The sequence below is a fragment of the Lissotriton helveticus genome, chromosome 3_1 (genome assembly GCF_964261635.1).
Source record: "Lissotriton helveticus chromosome 3_1, aLisHel1.1, whole genome shotgun sequence".
Classification (NCBI taxonomy): Eukaryota; Metazoa; Chordata; class Amphibia; order Caudata; family Salamandridae; genus Lissotriton; species Lissotriton helveticus.
The window spans coordinates 916,764,364-916,783,658 of record NC_136061.1 but is presented as its reverse complement, the minus strand read 5'-3'; the positions used below and the strand labels follow the sequence as shown (position 1 = coordinate 916,783,658).

The 19,295-nt window shown below is 48.7% G+C and overlaps 1 protein-coding gene across 1 annotated transcript in view; it reads left to right on the top strand.

Moving 5' to 3' along the window:
- The window catches only part of MYOM3 (myomesin 3), a 451,709-nt gene that overhangs the window by 55,021 nt on the left and 377,393 nt on the right, over positions 1-19,295 (top strand). Inside the window, exon 2 of the mRNA XM_078681253.1 lies at positions 6,289-6,414. Coding sequence (XP_078537379.1) covers positions 6,308-6,414 — 107 coding nt within the window. The 5' untranslated portion in view covers positions 6,289-6,307. The remainder of the gene's footprint in view (positions 1-6,288; positions 6,415-19,295) is intronic.

The window sequence follows — 19,295 nt, the reverse complement described above, 5'->3', positions numbered from 1 at the left end:
CCCTTCACATGGTCAACCAGTGAGAAGACAATTTAGCACGGGGGCAGGAAAAACGAGCTAAAACCACTGTAAACTGAATTTCCAACTCGTTTTCAGAGGGTTTGGACTACCAATTAAACGGTGTAAAAGCACCCCAGGACCATACTCAGCAAGCTTCTTTTCTTTTTTTTGGAGAAGGGGATTTGAGAGTGGGCAGAGGGAACAGTGCCTCTTTGTCTTACTCGGCACAAAGCCCTACCCACTCAAAGACGCTGCTCCCTCCTCACACAGTGAGATTTTTAGGTTGAGCCTGGGCAGCGCATGGCTGCTGCAAGACATGCTGTATTATAGTATGGGCTTGAAGCCCCACCCACTCTCTGCCCATATTTTTCATTGACTTATGTCAATGTTCTTCATAACCCCAGGCTTCTGATTCGTTAATAGGCTTGTTAGTCCCTCCTTAGTACCGCCTTGTCTTCATTTGTACCTTCCCATCAGGACTGGACCTTTTACAGCGTCCTTGCTGTATAGCTTGTATTAGCCGTTAGCAAGAACTCTTTGCTTAATTAATGTAAAAACGGCACACGCTTATTTTAATATGCACGGGTGCTGCGCATGATGCTGTTGCATGGCGCCCATTTTATAGTTATTTTTAATAAATGCAGGGGCGCTGCGCATGATGTTGTTGCACAGTTTCCTTTTGATCATTTTATTTCTAAATATATGCACAGGCGCTGCGTCTGATCACAGTGCCCCCTTAATTCGATATGCACGGGCACCGCACAAGGATTTACAATGTAATAGGTCTCGCATTTGTGAGAATTTGAGCTGTTGGCATTGTAAATGACAAAGACTTTTCTTTACGTAATGGTTTTTAAAACATAAATAAAAGGCATTGTCATTTATAATGCCAATACCTTAAACTCTCGCCAATGCGAGACCTATTGCATTGCAAATGCTTGTTGTTTTAGTTGGCAGGTCTGGTTTTTACCGTGCAGGTACAGAGCTGGCCACAAGAGGCAGCAGAGTGCTCCGAGAAAAGAGAGTCGTTCTGTAGCAGTTTCCTTGGTTGGAACACATCAAGGCTGAGTGGGCTGCTCTATAGACGCTGATGTTGTGTGTGGAGGTTGACTAAAGTTTGAATTACTAATGTATGAAAAAGGTGGAAAGGACAAACAGGTAGTAAGGGAATGGGGCAGTCCTGATTGAATGTGTGGTTTAGAAATACATATTAAACAGCGCTTCTAAACCCATGCATTTACAAGCGGATTACCACATAGTGCACAGCAGATATAGACCAGGAAGTGGAAGTACTGAAGGTGGGTCTGCACAGTGCTGGACGGTTTCAGGGTGCAATTCCTATGTATCAACACCATTTGAGAGCCAGACTAGAACCTTAAGCTCGGTATGAATCCGAGGCTCACAATGTCCTGTGATGAACAAGGTCAGCCCTTGAGGTACTGTCACAAGTTTGTGATTTTGTTTTAGCAACAGTAACATTTACAGTGAATTTCCACAGTTGGACGGATCAGACATCATTACTGTAGACATGAAAGCTTATGCAGCAAAATGCCAGGATTAATAGAAGGAACGGAGTGTGTCCTTTGGGAACTCATGACATCCCGTGACGGTGACTGTCCTTGCGTCCCATCCCAAGCCCTTCAACAATCTCCTATTTGCTGCAGAGTGAACGAATTCAGACTACTGCCTTCATAACCTCTGAGAGCAGAGGTATCAAAGGGCACCTATCAGATGCTACCTCTGCCAACCTCTAAGTGATATCTGAGACTCTAGATCAACTCATATCACTAGGGACAGAACAGTGACGTCAATGCCCTTAGTATAGCACTTCATATTGAAAGAACCTTTTGTTTGTAGTGCTAAAACTGAAACTTTGGATGAGACTGGCTGTGGGCAAGGAGAAATACAATGAAACTTCAGAATACACCCTTGTTTAGAAAAATTTTCCCTAATGCTTCTGTAAAAAGTGTAGGAATATCTGTGGGGTGAAGGGATGGGTCCAGTTACAAAGTTCCTAAAATACCCAACTTACTCGTTGCTAATTTTAATTTTAATACTAGAGAGAATTAGTACTTCTTGGCCAAGGGCCCAATTATGAGTTTGGCAGTGTGGAGACTGGCCGCCACACCACTGCCCCACACCGCCAAACAAGGCCACGGCCCGCCCACCAGATTAAGAGTGAAATTGTGGTCTGGCGGGCGGGAGTCTTGGTGGTCCCACGGCGGTGCAGTAAAAAGGCTAAAATGTGAGCCTTAATGCTGTACCCCCAAGGGACTGCCACATCGGGTTCCAGCATTGCATGGAATGTGAAGTAGGGGGCACAACATGTGCTCCCCTGCATGTACCAACATGCATGGGGCCAGAAGGGCATTGTAGGGCCCCATTTGTTTCCTGACTGCCAGCAGTTTCATGGAGTAAAAAACTCCATGAGATCGCTGGTGGCCAGGAACCTCATATTATGCATGGCGGTACCTCAACAGCACTGCCAGCATATTGTGAGTACCTTGCCGCTGCACCACTGCAAGGGAAAGCGGTTCCCTGGCATTTGTGGTGGTCCAAAGGCGGTCCGACTGCCAATGTTGTAAGACAGCGTTCAGGCCGCAGGTGCGGCAGAGGCCGAACTGCCCTCGCCACGCGATGTGAGTTTGGCAGTCGGTGGCCCACCACACTCATTATCAGGCCCTAAGTGTGTCTTGAGGCTGTAGTTCGTGTCAAAGGTGAGTGTAAGTGACTTGGAGCTGGTCAGAAGTTGGGCTTTGAATATTGCCAGATTCATGTCTCAAATATAGACTTGAAAAAGTTATTGCTTGTGTTTTTTTCAACAGTTTTTTAAGCATATTTTAAGATGAAAACATTACAGATAGTATCCGCATGGCATTATAAAGATTACAGATAAGGTTGCTGTGCATATAAATAACATTTAATCTGTCATTTTGCCAAAAAATGAAAAATATACTGGGAGTGCTTCTCAAAAAGTAGAAAGAAGGGTGAACAAGGGTGAATTGTCTGGCAATACGCAAGCGCAAGGAGATATGCTATTGTTGTGCGGCTGCTATAGCGAGCAATGTGTTGGTGCAGACGTAGGGATGTAGCACAGATGAGGGTACACTGACAAAATATCGACAATCAAAATATCCTCATACAAAAGTACAAAAATATCGAAAAAACAATATCCAAGTCATTAAGAAAGTTTTACAAAATATTGTTTTTTATATATATATCTAAAATACATTATTAAATACAATAAAGAATACAATAAATAAAAAAAGAGATTTAATAAACATTTTCATAAATAAACTTAATTAAAAAAAGTCAAAAGCATATCTATAATATTATATATATATATATATTTACTTTAAAACAATAGATACACTAATAATTCTGATGAATATTACAATATTTACATTACATAAAAATTCAACAAATAAATATATGTATATAAATATACTAATAACATAAAATCGATTAAAAAAACATTCTTTATAAACTAAAACATTAAACTATTTAAAAAACTTTCAACTTAAATTTCCAACTCCAATGAGTGCAACAGTAGGGAAAGTGTAGGATAGCAAAGGGGTAAAAATTACTATTCGCACTCCAGGGAGTACAAGAGTAGGGAAAATGCTGGATAGCAGAGGGATAAAATTTACTATTCCCAATACAGCCAGTTCAACAGTAGGGAAAGTGTTGGATGGCAGAGGGGTAAAAATGACTATACCCACTCCAGTGAGTGCAACAGTAGGGAAAGTGTTAGATAGCAGAGCAGTAAAAATTACCATTCCCACTCCAATGAGTGCAACAGTAGGGAAAGTGTTGGATAGCAGAGGGGTAAAAATTACTATACCCACTCCAGTGTGTGCATCAGTAAAGAAAGCTTTGGATAGCGGAGGGGTGAAAATTACTATTCTCACTCCAATGACTGCAACAGTCGGAAAGTGTTGTATAGCGGAGTGATCAAATTTACTATTCCCTCTCTAGTCAATTCATCAATTGGGAAAGTGTTGCATTGCATAGGGGTAAGATGTACTATTCTCACTCCTGTGAGTTTAAAATTAGTAACAAACAAAATATCGTCAACAGAATAAAAATATGTTTTTTTAAAGTAAGTAAAAAAATATATAAATATGTTAAAAATAAAAATATATTTAATATTAAAAGTAAAAATTTAAAAACATATTATAATGTCAAATGCATATCACAAATACCTCCACATATTATATGAAATAAAATAAAAAAAATCGTTTTGAAACAAATATTTTTATTTCAAAATTATTTATTACCAAAAACATTAATTATTACATACATTTAGACTATTTACTTCCTAGCCTATAACACCATACAATTCACAATCCACATCAGAAATAAATAAAAAATATTTGCATAATTAACATATTTAATTATCATAAACAAATATTATTAATTAGAAAAACATATTATAAAAAATAACATTTATTTAACTTCCCACCCTTTACACCTATAATCCCCACAACCGATACCTAAAACTAAACTGCAAAAAAAGTAATTACACAAATAGAAAGCAATTCTATTAAATAACTAATACTATTTAACATCCAAATATAAAGTAAGAAAAATGAATTTTACACCCCACCCTTTATTTCTACAAACCTAAAACCCAAACACACAAAAAATTCATTACCCAAATCAATTATCAATTAATGAATCAATATTAATTATCAACACATTATTATTAATAAAAAATGTATTACTTCCCAACCTGTACCCCTAAAAACCCCACAACCCACAACTAAAACGAATTACAAAATTTCCATATTTAATTGTCAATTAATTGATATTAATTAGCAACAAATTATTAATTAATTAAAAATAAATGACTTCCCACCCTTTACCCCTATAAACCCACAACTAGCACCTAAAATAATTACACAAACACCATAATTGATTGTCAATTAATTAATATTAATTAAGAACGAATTGTTAATTAATTACAAATAAATTACTTCCCACAACCCACACCTACAATTTACCCAAAAAAAATCTAAAACAAAATTAACATTATAAAATCTCAATTAAATAAATATTAATGAAAACAAAATACTCATTAATTTAATATATTTAAATTACTTACCACCCTATTCCCCTATAAACCAACAACCCATTACGGAACTAAAAAAAAACACAAAATGTATTTAAAATAAAATTACTAACTACCAAAAATGTAACACATGTATTAAAAACATAAACAATGCTTAAACATAAAAAATCACATACATTTAAAATATATACTAAAATACATAAGACTAATTAAAAATCGATATTTTAAACAAATATATATTTTAGCAAACGGTTTTAATGACTTCTATATTTTTGTAAATCGATATTTCTTACCTTCAAGTCGATATTCTTGACCACAATATTCTTGCTGTCGATATTTCTGTGTCACGATATTTAAAACTCGATATTAGTGTAAGTTGACATTTCCAACTCAATACTTTGATTGAATACCACAGATGAGATGGTAGGGTTTATGTGATGGAAAAGCAGAGGGATGTGTTGTTAAATGTGCGCAGGCACTGGCGTACCAGCGAAAGGAGAGTGACCACAAGGAGCAAAGGTATGAGCCATTGCACAGTTAACGAGTTGGACATTGACCTCACGGGGATGGGAGTCGTCTTTGAGAGTGCTTTGAAGGTTGATCAACATAGCGTCCTATTCCATAGAGATGGGATATTTGCAGAGGCCTCTCACCTCTTCTCTGCACATTGCAGTCCTCTCAGCTTCAGCCCAGGCAACCAGGGTGTGCCGCCAAGATGCACCTGGGGGGACAATGCATCCGCCACTTTAGGGTTATCGTCCATTTAGCCAGCAAGAGGGCGAGATCAGTGGTCCTACCTGCTTCCCTGCTGCATTTAATCCACTTCTAGATGCCAAGGGCACCAGCCTCCCAGGTGTTAAGTCCCATGCAGTGAGTGATGTGGGTCATGAAGTCCCACAGCGCAGGGACTCCTGAGCACCGGGTAACTCCAGGAGCGGTATCTCAGGGGCATATGGAATAATGTGCCTCGTGGGTTGGAAACTCAGTTAACACATCACTTGACTATTGTCACCAGTCTAGGGAGTGTATCTTCTGCTGTGGTCTTTGAACTTGTGATTGCTTGTTGTTGGTGTATAGAGCGAACTCGTTGTTGGTGGGATTAGGTTCCCAAAACGAATACTAATTGCATTTGGCTAAAGTAAATATATAAGAAAATGTTCTGAGTGCAATGCTATAATGTCAGCCGATTTTCATTATCTATCCTTTTGTTTCAGATAAAGTATCCTGGTCAGCATGGAGACCAGGAGCCTGGAGCATCGCAGCGAGGAGGAGCAGTCTGAGAAAAGACAGCACAGCCTGTACATGGAGTCTAAAACGCACAAGAGGAAATTTAAGAGCAGGTGAGCATTTTAAAGCGATAACTTCCAGAACCTGTGTTAGCACCTTAGGAATATATTTAAATCTCTTCATTTATTATGGATCTGAACCAGGAATTCTGTGCATGGAACAAAAGTGCCAGGTATAGCATAAGGCTAAGCAGAAGGAAAGAGCAGATGGGGCATCCATCTTCAGATGATGGTCGGGGTAAAGAGTGGCACAGAGCAGAAGGACAGCAACGTAACCCTATGTGAAGTTGGGTTGGGAGTCTGTTGCTCCTCATTTCGTGCCTTTTTTAAAGTGGCTAGAAAAGACTTGGTTTCTGGTGGAAAATACGTGCAAATACACTCGTTTTGCACAAGTTGTTTTGCTGAAAAGTGCGGTAAAGTGAACACATTTTGAAAATTCACACATCTTTTGGGTAGGTTGTCCCTATAATAAAACAGCCGAGTCATTGTTGATTTCAGATGCACCAAATGCATCTGAAATCACCTAAGATGATGCATAGAAAGGGGTTTGCTCAGATGTCCATGAAAAAAATATTCGTGACTCTTAATGGCTCAGTTAATACCAAGGAGGATTTCCTCAAATGAAAGCACATATCACAAGAACTGGATGGACACTGTGAAAGTTTATCAGGTTGCCTTCTTCATTGCCCATGGCAAGAGCGCTCTGCCATATAGCCACGGTTGCAGCCTAGACTTACAGTACACAAGAAAGCTGGCATGCATCTCTTGGTGAGTTTCTAAGTTAGAAGGGAATCTCATATAGGGTAACATGAACTTCTTGCCACAATGGTAGTTCTTGATAGAAGATGATTGGGTGTGACCTCATCGGTGTTCAATTCAAAATGAAAAACTTAAAGATGGATGAGATTATGTTTGGGATTTTTCATAGCGGTATCAGCTTTGGTGGGCGAATGGGTAGTGGCTGGGGAATGTGAAACCTATGCCCATGCAGTTAGGTGAATTGATCAACTTTTCTTCAGCAAAGGAGTGCAAAGCCCTGTGACTTCACCAAGTTTTCCCAATCGCGGTCCGCAAAATGTACTGTTTTCCAGTTGAAAGATGTCCTGCCCATAGGGGTGAATCATCTTGCAACAGGAAAACAGCCAAGGACCAAAAGGTGCCCAAGGGAATGGAATAGGAAATGGTGGTTGCAAAGGCAGTGGATGTTCTGGATGTTCTGCAAGGGCTCTCACCCGTAGGGTCCTTGGTAGGAACGGAGAAGAGAGTTAATTTGTCGGGGGACATTGTAAGGTGTAGGTGGTGATACATGGGATGTACTGCAGGCCTCTGACGGGCTGGCTTTCAAGTGGCACCAGTTCCCCCACTGCTCCTTGCAGAAGTTGGAATGGTTTCCTGTTGCCACAAAGGGAGGCGGAGCTGTCCTTATTTTGTAATTGTCATAAGCTTCACATTTAATGACGTTCAGAAACTATAAGCAAAAATCATGAAGTAGCAAGTACACAGACTTCACAAATTTGCACACCCCTAGCCTTGAGGTCAAGGGGGGTGGCATTTCAAAGGTATCAGAATGACATGAAGACGCATCAGTAGGGTTTCATGGAAGGTGAAGAATTGATCCTTAAAAGATTAATTTTACATACTTTGCCCTTCCATGATCTAGTCCAAGCAATGGAAATCCACAGAACTGCCTTATGTTTTATTTTATTCAATAGTGATCTGGAAATAAGATTAATCGTGTCGTAGAATGCCCAGTATCATACTGAGGGATGTGGCTGTTGACGCTCTGATGGCGCAGTGTCATTTTCCATATTACAATGTGGCGCCAAGCCACTTTGCATGGCTTAAAGGCACCTTGTAAATTTGGGTCTTCCTGCCACAGTCCTCTGTGGGAAAGGGGCATGCAATGGATGTTGCTGGGGGGGTTCCACCACAACACCCACTGCTGTTTGGCACTGACCCAGGTTTACAAGGCTGAGACAGAGCTAAAAGCTGATGCCATGCTCGTCCCATGTGTGCTGCATTCTGCAACACACCTAGAATATGCAAATCACCATTATTGATTGTTTATGTACAGGAAGGTGTCCCTCTCTGCACATAAGCAATCATCCCTTCAGTGCAGGCACCCTTGCAACATGGCGGCAGGGTGGCTGCACTGACGCTAGACAGCTTTTTTCCACAAGTGCCAGGAGAAACACAAGGGTGTGCCTTATTCTTGTAAATTCGGCGCATCTCTGCATTTTGAAAATGTCAGGGTGCGGCGCTGCCAAATTCGGCGCAGCTCTGCGCTCCAACGTTTTCTTGTAAATTTGCTGTTATGTATCAGTGAGGAGTCATAGGACTTAGATTTTTCATTTTGCAAATCAATTCCTTTATTTCATTGAAGATTCCAGACAAATAGTAAATTATTTTCTGCTTAGTTTTACACACTGAAGATAGAATCTCAGGGGTTTTCCTTTTGCATTGTATAATTATTACTACAGTGTTAGCACCACAGGACTCACAAATACTTACAAGCAACATCCTCACATGAGGAAGGAAAGGAAGTGGATGACCTCAGAACAGACAAATCAACCTTGAGGCACAGTGAAGACAGACAGCCCGAGACAACATCCTCTGGTGGGAGCCACAATCCTGAGGAAATCAGAATCCTGGTTCTTGGAGTCCCATAGGTTCTGAACAAGAGTGTTGGAACCCAAACAAATTCCTAGCATTAAATAACACCCAGAAAGTTCAAGGCCGAATGGTTGGGATCGTAACAACCAAAGTCAATGGGCTCCCAGCAGATCAGGAATTATGACAGTACTTAAAACACAGCTCGGATCACCTCAGATGGAAGGGATACCAGCCTTGGGATTGCTCAGATGTCAACAGAGAAAATATTCACAGCTATTTATGGATCAGTAAATGCCAAAGAGGAGTTCCTCAAAAGAAAACACATCCAACAAGAACCGGACACTGAGAAAGTTTATCAGGTTGCCTTCTTGATTGCCCAAGAAGAACGACTCTTCCTAGTGGGGCCGGACTTGGAACCCAAAGCAGCCTTGACAATTGTGTTGAACCAGCACCCCAAGTATAAAGCACTGCTGCACTTATTATTGGGGGTCCATATTGCAGCACTGCTGCAAAACCGGCCCCCAGTAACAAAATCGGCCCACACCACAGCAAAACCGCCCCTTCCTGCCTCCCAGGGAAACTGCCGATGCCCACTACAGGCAGTCCAGCCATAATTGCTAGCAGCCACGATTTCAGCCTAGACTTACCTTACACAAGGAAGTTGGCAAGTGTATACTTAAGAGTTTCCCAGCTAGAAGGAAATGTCACATAGGGTAGAAAACATCCACATCCTTAAAGGTATGGTGTCCAAAAGATACAAGCGAACCCCAAGTTTGACGTCCTTCTCCCTCTTTGAGCTTTCTTCCCGGTACCGCAGCCTTTAAAGGTTGGCACTCTGCATAAGCTGCAGAACACAACTCCTGTGGCCTCTGCCTTGCAGACGCCATCACGGTCTGAGCAGTGACTGGAGATGCACCTTTCCCCACAATGAGAACAACAGGAACCAGAGACGTGCTGCCTCAATACACACTAAGGGGCCGATTAGGATGGCGGACGGACTTGCGTCCGTCCGCCACCCCTGAGTAGGAGGGACCGTCCGCATGGGCAGCGGCGGTCCCTCCATGGCAATTAGGATGTGACCGCCAGGGTGGCGGTCACATCCTCTATTTTTAACATTGTGGCGGGTGCAGCTTCAAGCTGCACCCGCCGCAATGTTAAAAATGCATGTGTTGCATTTACATGCACAAAGCGGCAGGCACCGCACGGTGCCTGCTGCTTTGTGTACGCAAATGCAGGGGGGTACCATAGGTACCCCCCATGTGCACCCCCCACCCCCCATTCACCCAGGGGGCCCGCAACGGGCCCCCAAAGTGAATGTCCGTATGCTTTTCCATGGCGGAAAAGCCGCCGTGGAAAAGCATATTTACACCAACATCATAATATGACGGACGGTGTCTCATAGACACCGCCTGCCATGTTATAGCTTTTCCGCCGCGGTCGGAAGCCGACAGCGGCGGAAAAGCGGCGGACGGAATTCCAGACCCACCAGCCATCCTAATTTGGCGGTGGGTCTTTGGAGTCTCCGCCGCGGTTTTTCCGCATCCTCCAGGCCGGCGGACACTTCCGCCGGCCCGGAGGATGCGGAAAAACCGCCATCCTAATCGGCCCCTAAGTACCGAAACCAGGAAAGCATTGCCTTCTTATAACTGCACCCTACTGTCTCTGGTAAGTTCCTGGCACAGTTATAACAGCAACTTTCTGAGACATTTAAATATCTTCAAATTTAGCAGGATCATATTCCTCAATGAAAATCCAATTCTAAACGGGGCAGCCCTGACGGGAAGTATCCAGGAAAGAGAAAATGAAGACATAGACTTATTTATAGGCCTAATCACGAAGGCTAAACCCAATGGTACCCCTGTGATAAATGGCTGAAAAAGCCCAACCCACCAACTAGGCTCTTCGGTCAGATATTTGGCCATAGAACCTACATCAAGACCTGAGTTACATAGAGGATGAGCCACACCTATATGATCGTGAGTGGGGGCAATATGGAAATTTTTCTGTAGTTGTAAAACAGCGATACACTTGTGGCCATCAATCACCAAATTTACAGGGATACTGGATGTGACCTCATAAACCTATGAGGACATCACAGGAAGTGACCTCCGGTGACTTATAAACCTAATGATTTCACAGGAAGACAAACTATGACATTTATTCTAATGCCATTGCAGAAGCTGCATCATGTGATCTTTAGTTGAGAATTCTCCATGGACTGATTTAAGCTATGACCACTTCCCCCCTATGTATGTGTTCCTGGTCAATATGTCATTATGTATCTGGTAAAACTGACTAAGAAATATGTACATAGAGTACAGTGTCAAAAAATGCCATATTTGAGAATGATGTGTGAGACAAAGTCCTGTCAAAGTCCATATTGTATCGGAAATTAGTGCATGGGTGAAGCAAGACAACGTTTTGGTTAAAAAAAGACCAGTGTCTATTACTGGATCCAAGTTAGGGGCTTATGTTTGAATGGAGAATATGTTCAAAAGAGCTGGTTGGCAGCCGAAGGATCATAATATCAATCAATCAATCAATCAGGGATTTATAAAATGCACTACTCACCCGTGAGGGTCTTAAGGTGCTGGGGGAGGCGGGGAATTCGTGCAGCTCTGATTCAGCTGAAGAGGTAGGTCTTGAGGCTCTTCCTGAATGCTTGTAGTGTGGGTCTTTGCCTGATGGTGAGGGAGAGGTTGTTCCAGGTTTTGGCTGTGATGTAGGAGAAGGCTCTTCCTCCCATTCTGGCTCTTCGAATGCAAGGGATTTTGGCCAGGGCAAGGTCGACGGAGTGGAGGTTTTATCTGGGAGCGTAGAAGGAGATTCTTTCATTGAGGAATTGCGGCCCGGTGTTGTGAAGGAATTCGTAGGCAGAGGTGAGCAGCTCTTTTTGATGGGGAGCCAGTTGAGATCTCGTATGTTCTGGGTGATGTAGTCATGTCGTGGGATACTGAGGACAAGTCTGTCTGGAGCGATCTGGATTGTCTGGAGTTTGTGCAGCATAGATTTGTTTGATTCCGGCATAGAGGGCGTTCGCGTAGTCCAGTCTGCTGGTTATAAGTGCGTGGGTGACGATCTTTCTGGATTCGGGGGGGTCCATTTGAAGGCCTTGAGGAGTATTCGGAGGGTGTTGAAGCACGTGGAAGATACGGCAATGATATGTCAGTTCATGGTGAGGGAGGTGTCGAGCATGATGCCGAGGTTGCGGGTGTGATACATGTGTGTGGGATGGTTGCCGAGGCCAGGGGGCCACCAGGTGTCATCCCACTCGGAGGGTGTGGATCCGAGGATGAGGATTACCGTTTTTGCCGAGTTGAGCTTCAGGCATCTGCAACATCCTTCATTCCTTCCTGGAAACTGTGTCTGGTGATGCCGGGCTTCTTAGAGAGGGAGAGGATTAGCTGGGTGTCTTTTGCTAAGGATACTGTGCTGAGTCAGTGATTTCTGACGATGGTTGGAAGAGGGGCCTGGTCACCCCCACGCTCCTGTGCCTGCCTGCTCAGCCCCAGCCACCGAGGGCCGCCGAGCACTCCAGCCTCCCGCCACCCCAGCCACCCGAGGTCCGCCGAGGCCGCGCCAGATTTTCCCACCACCCCAGCCACCCGAGGCCCGCCGAGGCCGCGCCAGATTTTCCCGCCGCCCTAGCCCGCGGCCCCGCCCCCCCGCCAGCCGATTGGCTCCCGCTCCCGCCCTCCCGCAGACCCTCCCGACCGGCTCCCTTTTTAAGGGGAGCCCGACCAGAGCCAGGGAGTGACCACTGCGCCTCCCGGCCTGGTCACCCCCACGCTCCTGTGCCTGCCTGCTCAGCCCCAGCCACCGAGGGCCGCCGAGCACTCCAGCCTCCCGCCACCCCAGCCACCCGAGGTCCGCCGAGGCCGCGCCAGATTTTCCCGCCACCCCAGCCACCCGAGGCCCGCCGAGGCCACACCAGATTTTCCCGCCGCCCTAGCCCGCGGCCCCGCCCCCCCACCAGCCGATTGGCTCCCGCTCCCGCCCTCCCGCCCTCCCGCAGACCCTCCCGACCGGCTCCCTTTTTAAGGGGAGCCCGACCAGAGCCAGGGAGTGACCACTGCGCCTCCCGGCCTGGTCACCCCCACGCTCCTGTGCCTGCCTGCTCAGCCCCAGCCACCGAGGGCCGCCGAGCACTCCAGCCTCCCGCCACCCCAGCCACCCGAGGTCCGCCGAGGCCGCGCCAGATTTTCCCGCCACCCCAGCCACCCGAGGCCCGCCGAGGCCGCGCCAGATTTTCCCGCCGCCCTAGCCCGCGGCCCCGCCCCCCCGCTAGCCGATTGGCTCCCGCTCCCGCCCTCCCGCAGACCCTCCCGACCGGCTCCCTTTTTAAGGGGAGCCCGACCAGAGCCAGGGAGTGACCACTGCGCCTCCCGGCCTGGTCACCCCTACGCTCCTGTGCCTGCCTGCTCAGCCCCAGCCACCGAGGGCCGCCGAGCACTCCAGCCTCCCGCCACCCCAGCCACCCGAGGTCCGCCGAGGCCGCGCCAGATTTTCCCGCCACCCCAGCCACCCGAGGCCCGCCGAGGCCGCGCCAGATTTTCCCGCCGCCCTAGCCCGCGGCCCCGCCCCCCCGCCAGCCGATTGGCTCCCGCTCCCGCCCTCTCGCCCTCCCGCAGACCCTCCCGACCGGCTCCCTTTTTAAGGGCAGCCCGACCAGAGCCAGGGAGTGACCACTGCGCCTCCCGGCCTGGTCACCCCCACGCTCCTGTGCCTGCCTGCTCAGCCCCAGCCACCGAGGGCCGCCGAGCACTCCAGCCTCCCGCCACCCCAGCCACCCGAGGTCCGCCGAGGCCGCGCCAGATTTTCCCGCCACCCCAGCCACCCGAGGCCCGCCGAGGCCGCGCCAGATTTTCCCGCCGCCCTAGCCCGTGGCCCCGCCCCCCCGCCAGCCGATTGGCTCCCGCTCCCGCCCTCCCGCAGACCCTCCCGACCGGCTCCCTTTTTAAGGGGAGCCCGACCAGAGCCAGGGAGTGACCACTGCGCCTCCCGGCCTGGTCACCCCCACGCTCCTGTGCCTGCCTGCTCAGCCCCAGCCACCGAGGGCCGCCGAGCACTCCAGCCTCCCGCCACCCCAGCCACCCGAGGTCCGCCGAGGCCGCGCCAGATTTTCCCGCCACCCCAGCCACCCGAGGCCCGCCGAGGCCGTGCCAGATTTTCCCGCCGCCCTAGCCCGCGGCCCCGCCCCCCCGCCAGCCGATTGGCTCCCGCTCCCGCCCTCCCGCAGACCCTCCCGACCGGCTCCCTTTTTATGATGCCCCCAGAGCGACCGCGCAGCGGACGCGCGCAGCGGACGCACGCAGCGGGAGCACCGATTGAGCGCCGAAGGTGCGCCAAAGGTAAGCCCGTCTGCGCCCGTCCGCGCCTGGACCGCGCCCAGGGCCAAGAACCCTGGCCCCCGCCGGACGTACGACGCCGCCACCCTCAACGCACTCAACACCGGCCGAATCCCGGGATGCTACCGAGCCACCCCGAGACGAACCCACGGACCCTTCAGCTGCCACGCCTGCAAGTTCACCTGCATCCGGACCTGCCCCGCACCAGCGCCCGCCAAGCCGAACACCAGCAACCACCTCAAGTGCATCCTACTCAACACCCGCTCCGTCCACAGACACGCCATCGAACTCTGGAACCTCCTCGACACCACAGCTCCTGACGTCGCCTTCCTCACGGAAACCTGGATGAACGACTCCTCAGCGCCCGACATCGCCATCGCCATCCCAGAGGGCTACAAGATCACCCGAAGAGACCGCGGCAACCAGACTGGAGGAGGTATTGCCATCATCTACAGAGACACCATCCGCATCGCGACCAACACCGACGACACCCTGACAACCGCCGAACACCTGCACTTCCAGATCCACACGGACCCCAAAACCACCCTCAGAGGCACCCTCATCTACCGACCCCCGGGACCACGCTGACAATTCAGCAAAGACATCGCCGACTTCATCAGCCCGCACGCCCTCCCCTCCGCTGACTTCATCCTCCTGGGGGACATCAACTTCCACCTGGAGAACAACAACGACCGCAACACCACCACCCTGCTTGACAACCTCGCCATCCTCGGACTCAAGCAGCTGGTGACCACCCCCACCCACCTCGCCGGACACACACTCGACGCTGTCTTCTCTTCCAGCAAGGACATCGTCTTCAGCCACGCCACCGGACTCCACTGGACGGACCACAGCTGCGTCCACTTCACCTTCAGAAGATCCACGATCCACCACCACCAGCAACAGGTTGCCCGAAGAAACTGGAACAAGATCACAGCAGACCAGCTCGCCACTTCCCTGAGCCAACACCCTCCCGCCAGCTCAGCGAACCCCAGCCAGGCCGCCGACAACCTCACGAAGTGGATCAGCAACTGCGCAGACGACCTCGCCCCACTGAGGACCCCGCCTAGCAGACCCGGCAGCAAGAAGGCCCCATGGTTCACCGACGAACTCAAGAGCTCCAAGAAGAACTGCCGAGCCCTCGAGAAAGCCTGGAGAAGGGAGCCAACACCGGACAACATGACCACCCTCAAGCTCGCCACCCGGAAGCACCATCAACTGATCCACGCCACCAAGAAATCAGCATTCAAGGACCGGCTGGACAACAACGCACACAACTGCAAGGAACTCTTCAACATCGTGAAAGAGCTCTCCAACCCCAACGCCGGAATCAACGACATCACCCCGTCGCAAGACCTCTGCAACTCCCTCGCCTCCTACTTCCACAACAAGATCGCTGACATACACAACAGCTTCAGGCCACAAACAACGCTCCCCACGACCGCACCAACGCCCCCCACCACCACCCTCAGCGCCTGGACCCAGATCAACACAGAAGACACCATCTGCACGATGAACTCTATCCACTCCGGATCTCCGACAGACCCCTGCCCTCACCACGTCTTCAACAAGGCCGACGCTGTCATCGCACCCCACCTGCGGGACATCATCAACACCTCCTTCGACACCGCCACCTTCCCTGAGAGCTGGAAGCACGCCGAAATCAGCGCTCTACTAAAGAAACCAACAGCGGACCCCACCGAACTCAAGAATTACCGCCCCATCTCGCTCCTCCCGTTTCCAGCCAAAGTCATCGAGAAGACCGTCAACAAGCAGCTGGCCACCTTCCTCGAGACGAATGGATCCCTCGACCCCTCACAGTCTGGCTTCCGAGCCAACCACAGCACCGAGACCGCCCTCATCGCTGCCACCGATGACATCCGAGCCCTGCTGGACAACGGTGAAACAGCAGCCTTCATCCTCCTAGACCTCTCCGCGGCGTTCGACACTGTTTGCCACCGCACCCTAGTGCAGCGCCTCAGCAACATCGGAATTCAGGAAAAGGCTCTGGAGTGGATCATCTCCTTCCTCGCTGGAAGGACACAGAGAGTACGCCTGCCACCGTTCAGATCTGCAGCCACGGAAGTCATCTGCGGCGTTCCTCAGGGCTCCTCGCTCAGCCCCACCCTCTTCAACGTCTACATGAGCCCCCTTGAGGCCATCGAACGCCAACACAACCTCAACATCATCTCCTACGCCGACGACACCCAGCTGATCCTCTCCCTGACCAACGACCCCGCCGCCGCCAGAACCAACCTCCACGAAGGGATGAAAGACGTAGCCGAGTGGATGACGACCAGCCGCCTGAAACTGAACTCAGACAAGACGGAAGTCCTCATCCTAGGCTCCTCGCCCTCCGCCTGGGACGACTCCTGGTGGCCCCCCGCCCTGGGCACCGCACCCAAACCGACAGACCACGCACGCAACCTGGGCTTCATCCTGGACTCCTCCCTCTCCATGACCAGACAAGTCAACGACGTCTCCACGTCCTGTTTCAACATCCTGCGCATGCTACAGAAGATCTTCCGGTGGATCCCCACCGAGACCAGGAAGACGGTCACCCAGGCCCTCGTCACCAGCCGACTGGACTACGGCAACGCCCTCTACGCCGGAACCACCGCCAAGCTCCAGAAGAGACTCCAGCGGATCCAGAACGCCTCAGCCAGACTCATCCTCGACATCCCCCGACGCAGCCACATCTCCGGACATCTGAGAGACCTGCACTGGCTCCCCGTCAACAAGAGAATCACCTTCCGTCTCCTCACCCACGCACACAAAGCCCTACACGACCAAGGCCCGAGCTACCTCAACAACCGCCTCAACTTCTACGCTCCCAAACGCCACCTCCGATCGACCAACCACGCCCTCGCCGCCGTCCCCCGCATCCGAAGAGCGACAACAGGAGGAAGGTCCTTCTCCTACCTGGCCGCCAAGACCTGGAACACCCTCCCGACCGACCTTCGCCTGACCCAAGACCACCTCTCCTTCAGGAAGAAGCTCAAGACCTGGCTGTTCGAGCAGTAGCGCCCCCCCCCAAGCGCCTTGAGACCCTACGGGTGAGTAGTGCGCTCTATAAATGCCCTGATTGATTGATTGATTGATGTTGAAGAGCGTAGGTCTGAGTGAGGTTCCTTGGGGTTCTTTGCATCTGATCTCTGTGGATTCGGACAGGGAGGGAGGCTAATTCTTTGAGTTCAGCCGGTGAGGAAGTAGCTGATCCAGTCTAGGGCAGTTCCTTGTATGCCGGCGTTGTGGAGTCTGGTGGCTAGAGTGCGGTGGTAGATGATGTTGAAGGCTGCTGTGAGGTTTAGTAGAATGAGGGCTGCTGTGTGGCCTTGTTTGAGGAGAGCTCGGATGTCATTCATGGCAACTAGGAGAGCGGCCTCTGTGCTGTTTTGGCTGTGGTATCCGGATTGAGAAGTGTTGAGGATCACGTTGGATTCTATGAAGTTCGTGAGCTGATTGTCGAAGATCTTCTCTTGACTTTGGCGGCACAGGGGCGGAGAGAGATGTGTCTGTAGTTCTTGAGGTCCATCAGGTCTGCAGAGCGCTTCTTGAGGAGGGGTTTGACTTCTACGTGTTTTCAGTCATCAGGGAATGTGCCTGTTTTGAGGGTGCAGTTGATTGGACTTCGTAGTTCCGGAGCTATGGCAGAGGCGGCGATGTGGAAGATGTGCTTTGGACAGGGGTCGGTGAGAGCTCCTGAGTGTATACTCCTCATGGTCGATGTAGTGTCTTCTGTGGTGACAGGGTTCCAGGTGGTGATGGTCGTCTGGGTGAAGTTGTTGGTGGCTGGTGTATGTCAGTACCTTGGTTCTGTTTGTCGAAGTTGTCTCAGAGAGTCCTGATCTTGTGTATAACAAATATAACTCCCCTGTCAAATGAGTAAAATGGCTGCTTATCACATCCATGTTCAACTTTCTGATCAAAATATCATGGATATCTTAATCATTTCGGGGGCCCTGGGCAAACATATTTTGGGGGCCCTGTTTGGAACAGCTTTGACCTTATGATTCAATGTCAGCTCTTTCATGCCCTCTTTGGCCAGTTCCCTGACAATGCACAAGCACACTCGTCCAAATTCTAAAAGTGTTTACATTTAATGTTAAGGATAGTGATGTGTGTTTTCAATAGCGTAACAAAGCAGCAGCATCTCACTAATATAGTAATATTACTCCAACTAATCTTTGTGACATCCTCCCATTTCTCATATGTGAGTTCCTGTTTTGATCTGTGAGACACTTTTTTTAATGGATGCTGCATAAAATATTAACATAAAATGTCTCTGCAAAATGTCCATAACAGACTTTAACACATCACTCACATTAAAAAAATTAATTAAAGGAAAACTGTATTTAAAACAATCCGCTTAACAATCATTCAAGATAATCAGTGCAAGACCCTGTGCAGAGCAGAGCCGGCTCTATCAGTGCCTGCTTTGCCTGTGCCTTTGAAACTTATAAAGCCACATTATACATATGTCTGGAGCTCATTGTCCCAATGTTGATAAGTTTAACTTTAATACAAGCCGTTATGTATCAGTGAGGAGTCAGAACTTCACTGTCACGAAAACTAAGCTAAACTTGCAAAATTAATTGCATTTTAGCCCAAGATGTGCGATCAGGGACGGCTTTAGCGCTTTTACTGCGTTTTTATGGTGCCTTCCCAACAGTGCACCTCACCTCTCTATAACCTCTCTCTGACATACATTTCATGTTTCTTTAACGCTATTCATAGTTCACTCACCCTCAGTTCTGTGAAACCCCTGGGGTACACGTTATTTTCCACAGGCACATTAACCCTCTCCCCTACTTTATGATGAGTCAAAACTGCCACCAGCCAAAATTCCGATCTCTCATCAGTTGGAACATTAATCATCACAGCTATCTTGACATTTGTATTGTTGCCTGAAAACTGCAGGAGGCACAAGGAAGTTCATTTGTTTTTAAACCAATAGTTATTTTTAAACACAGC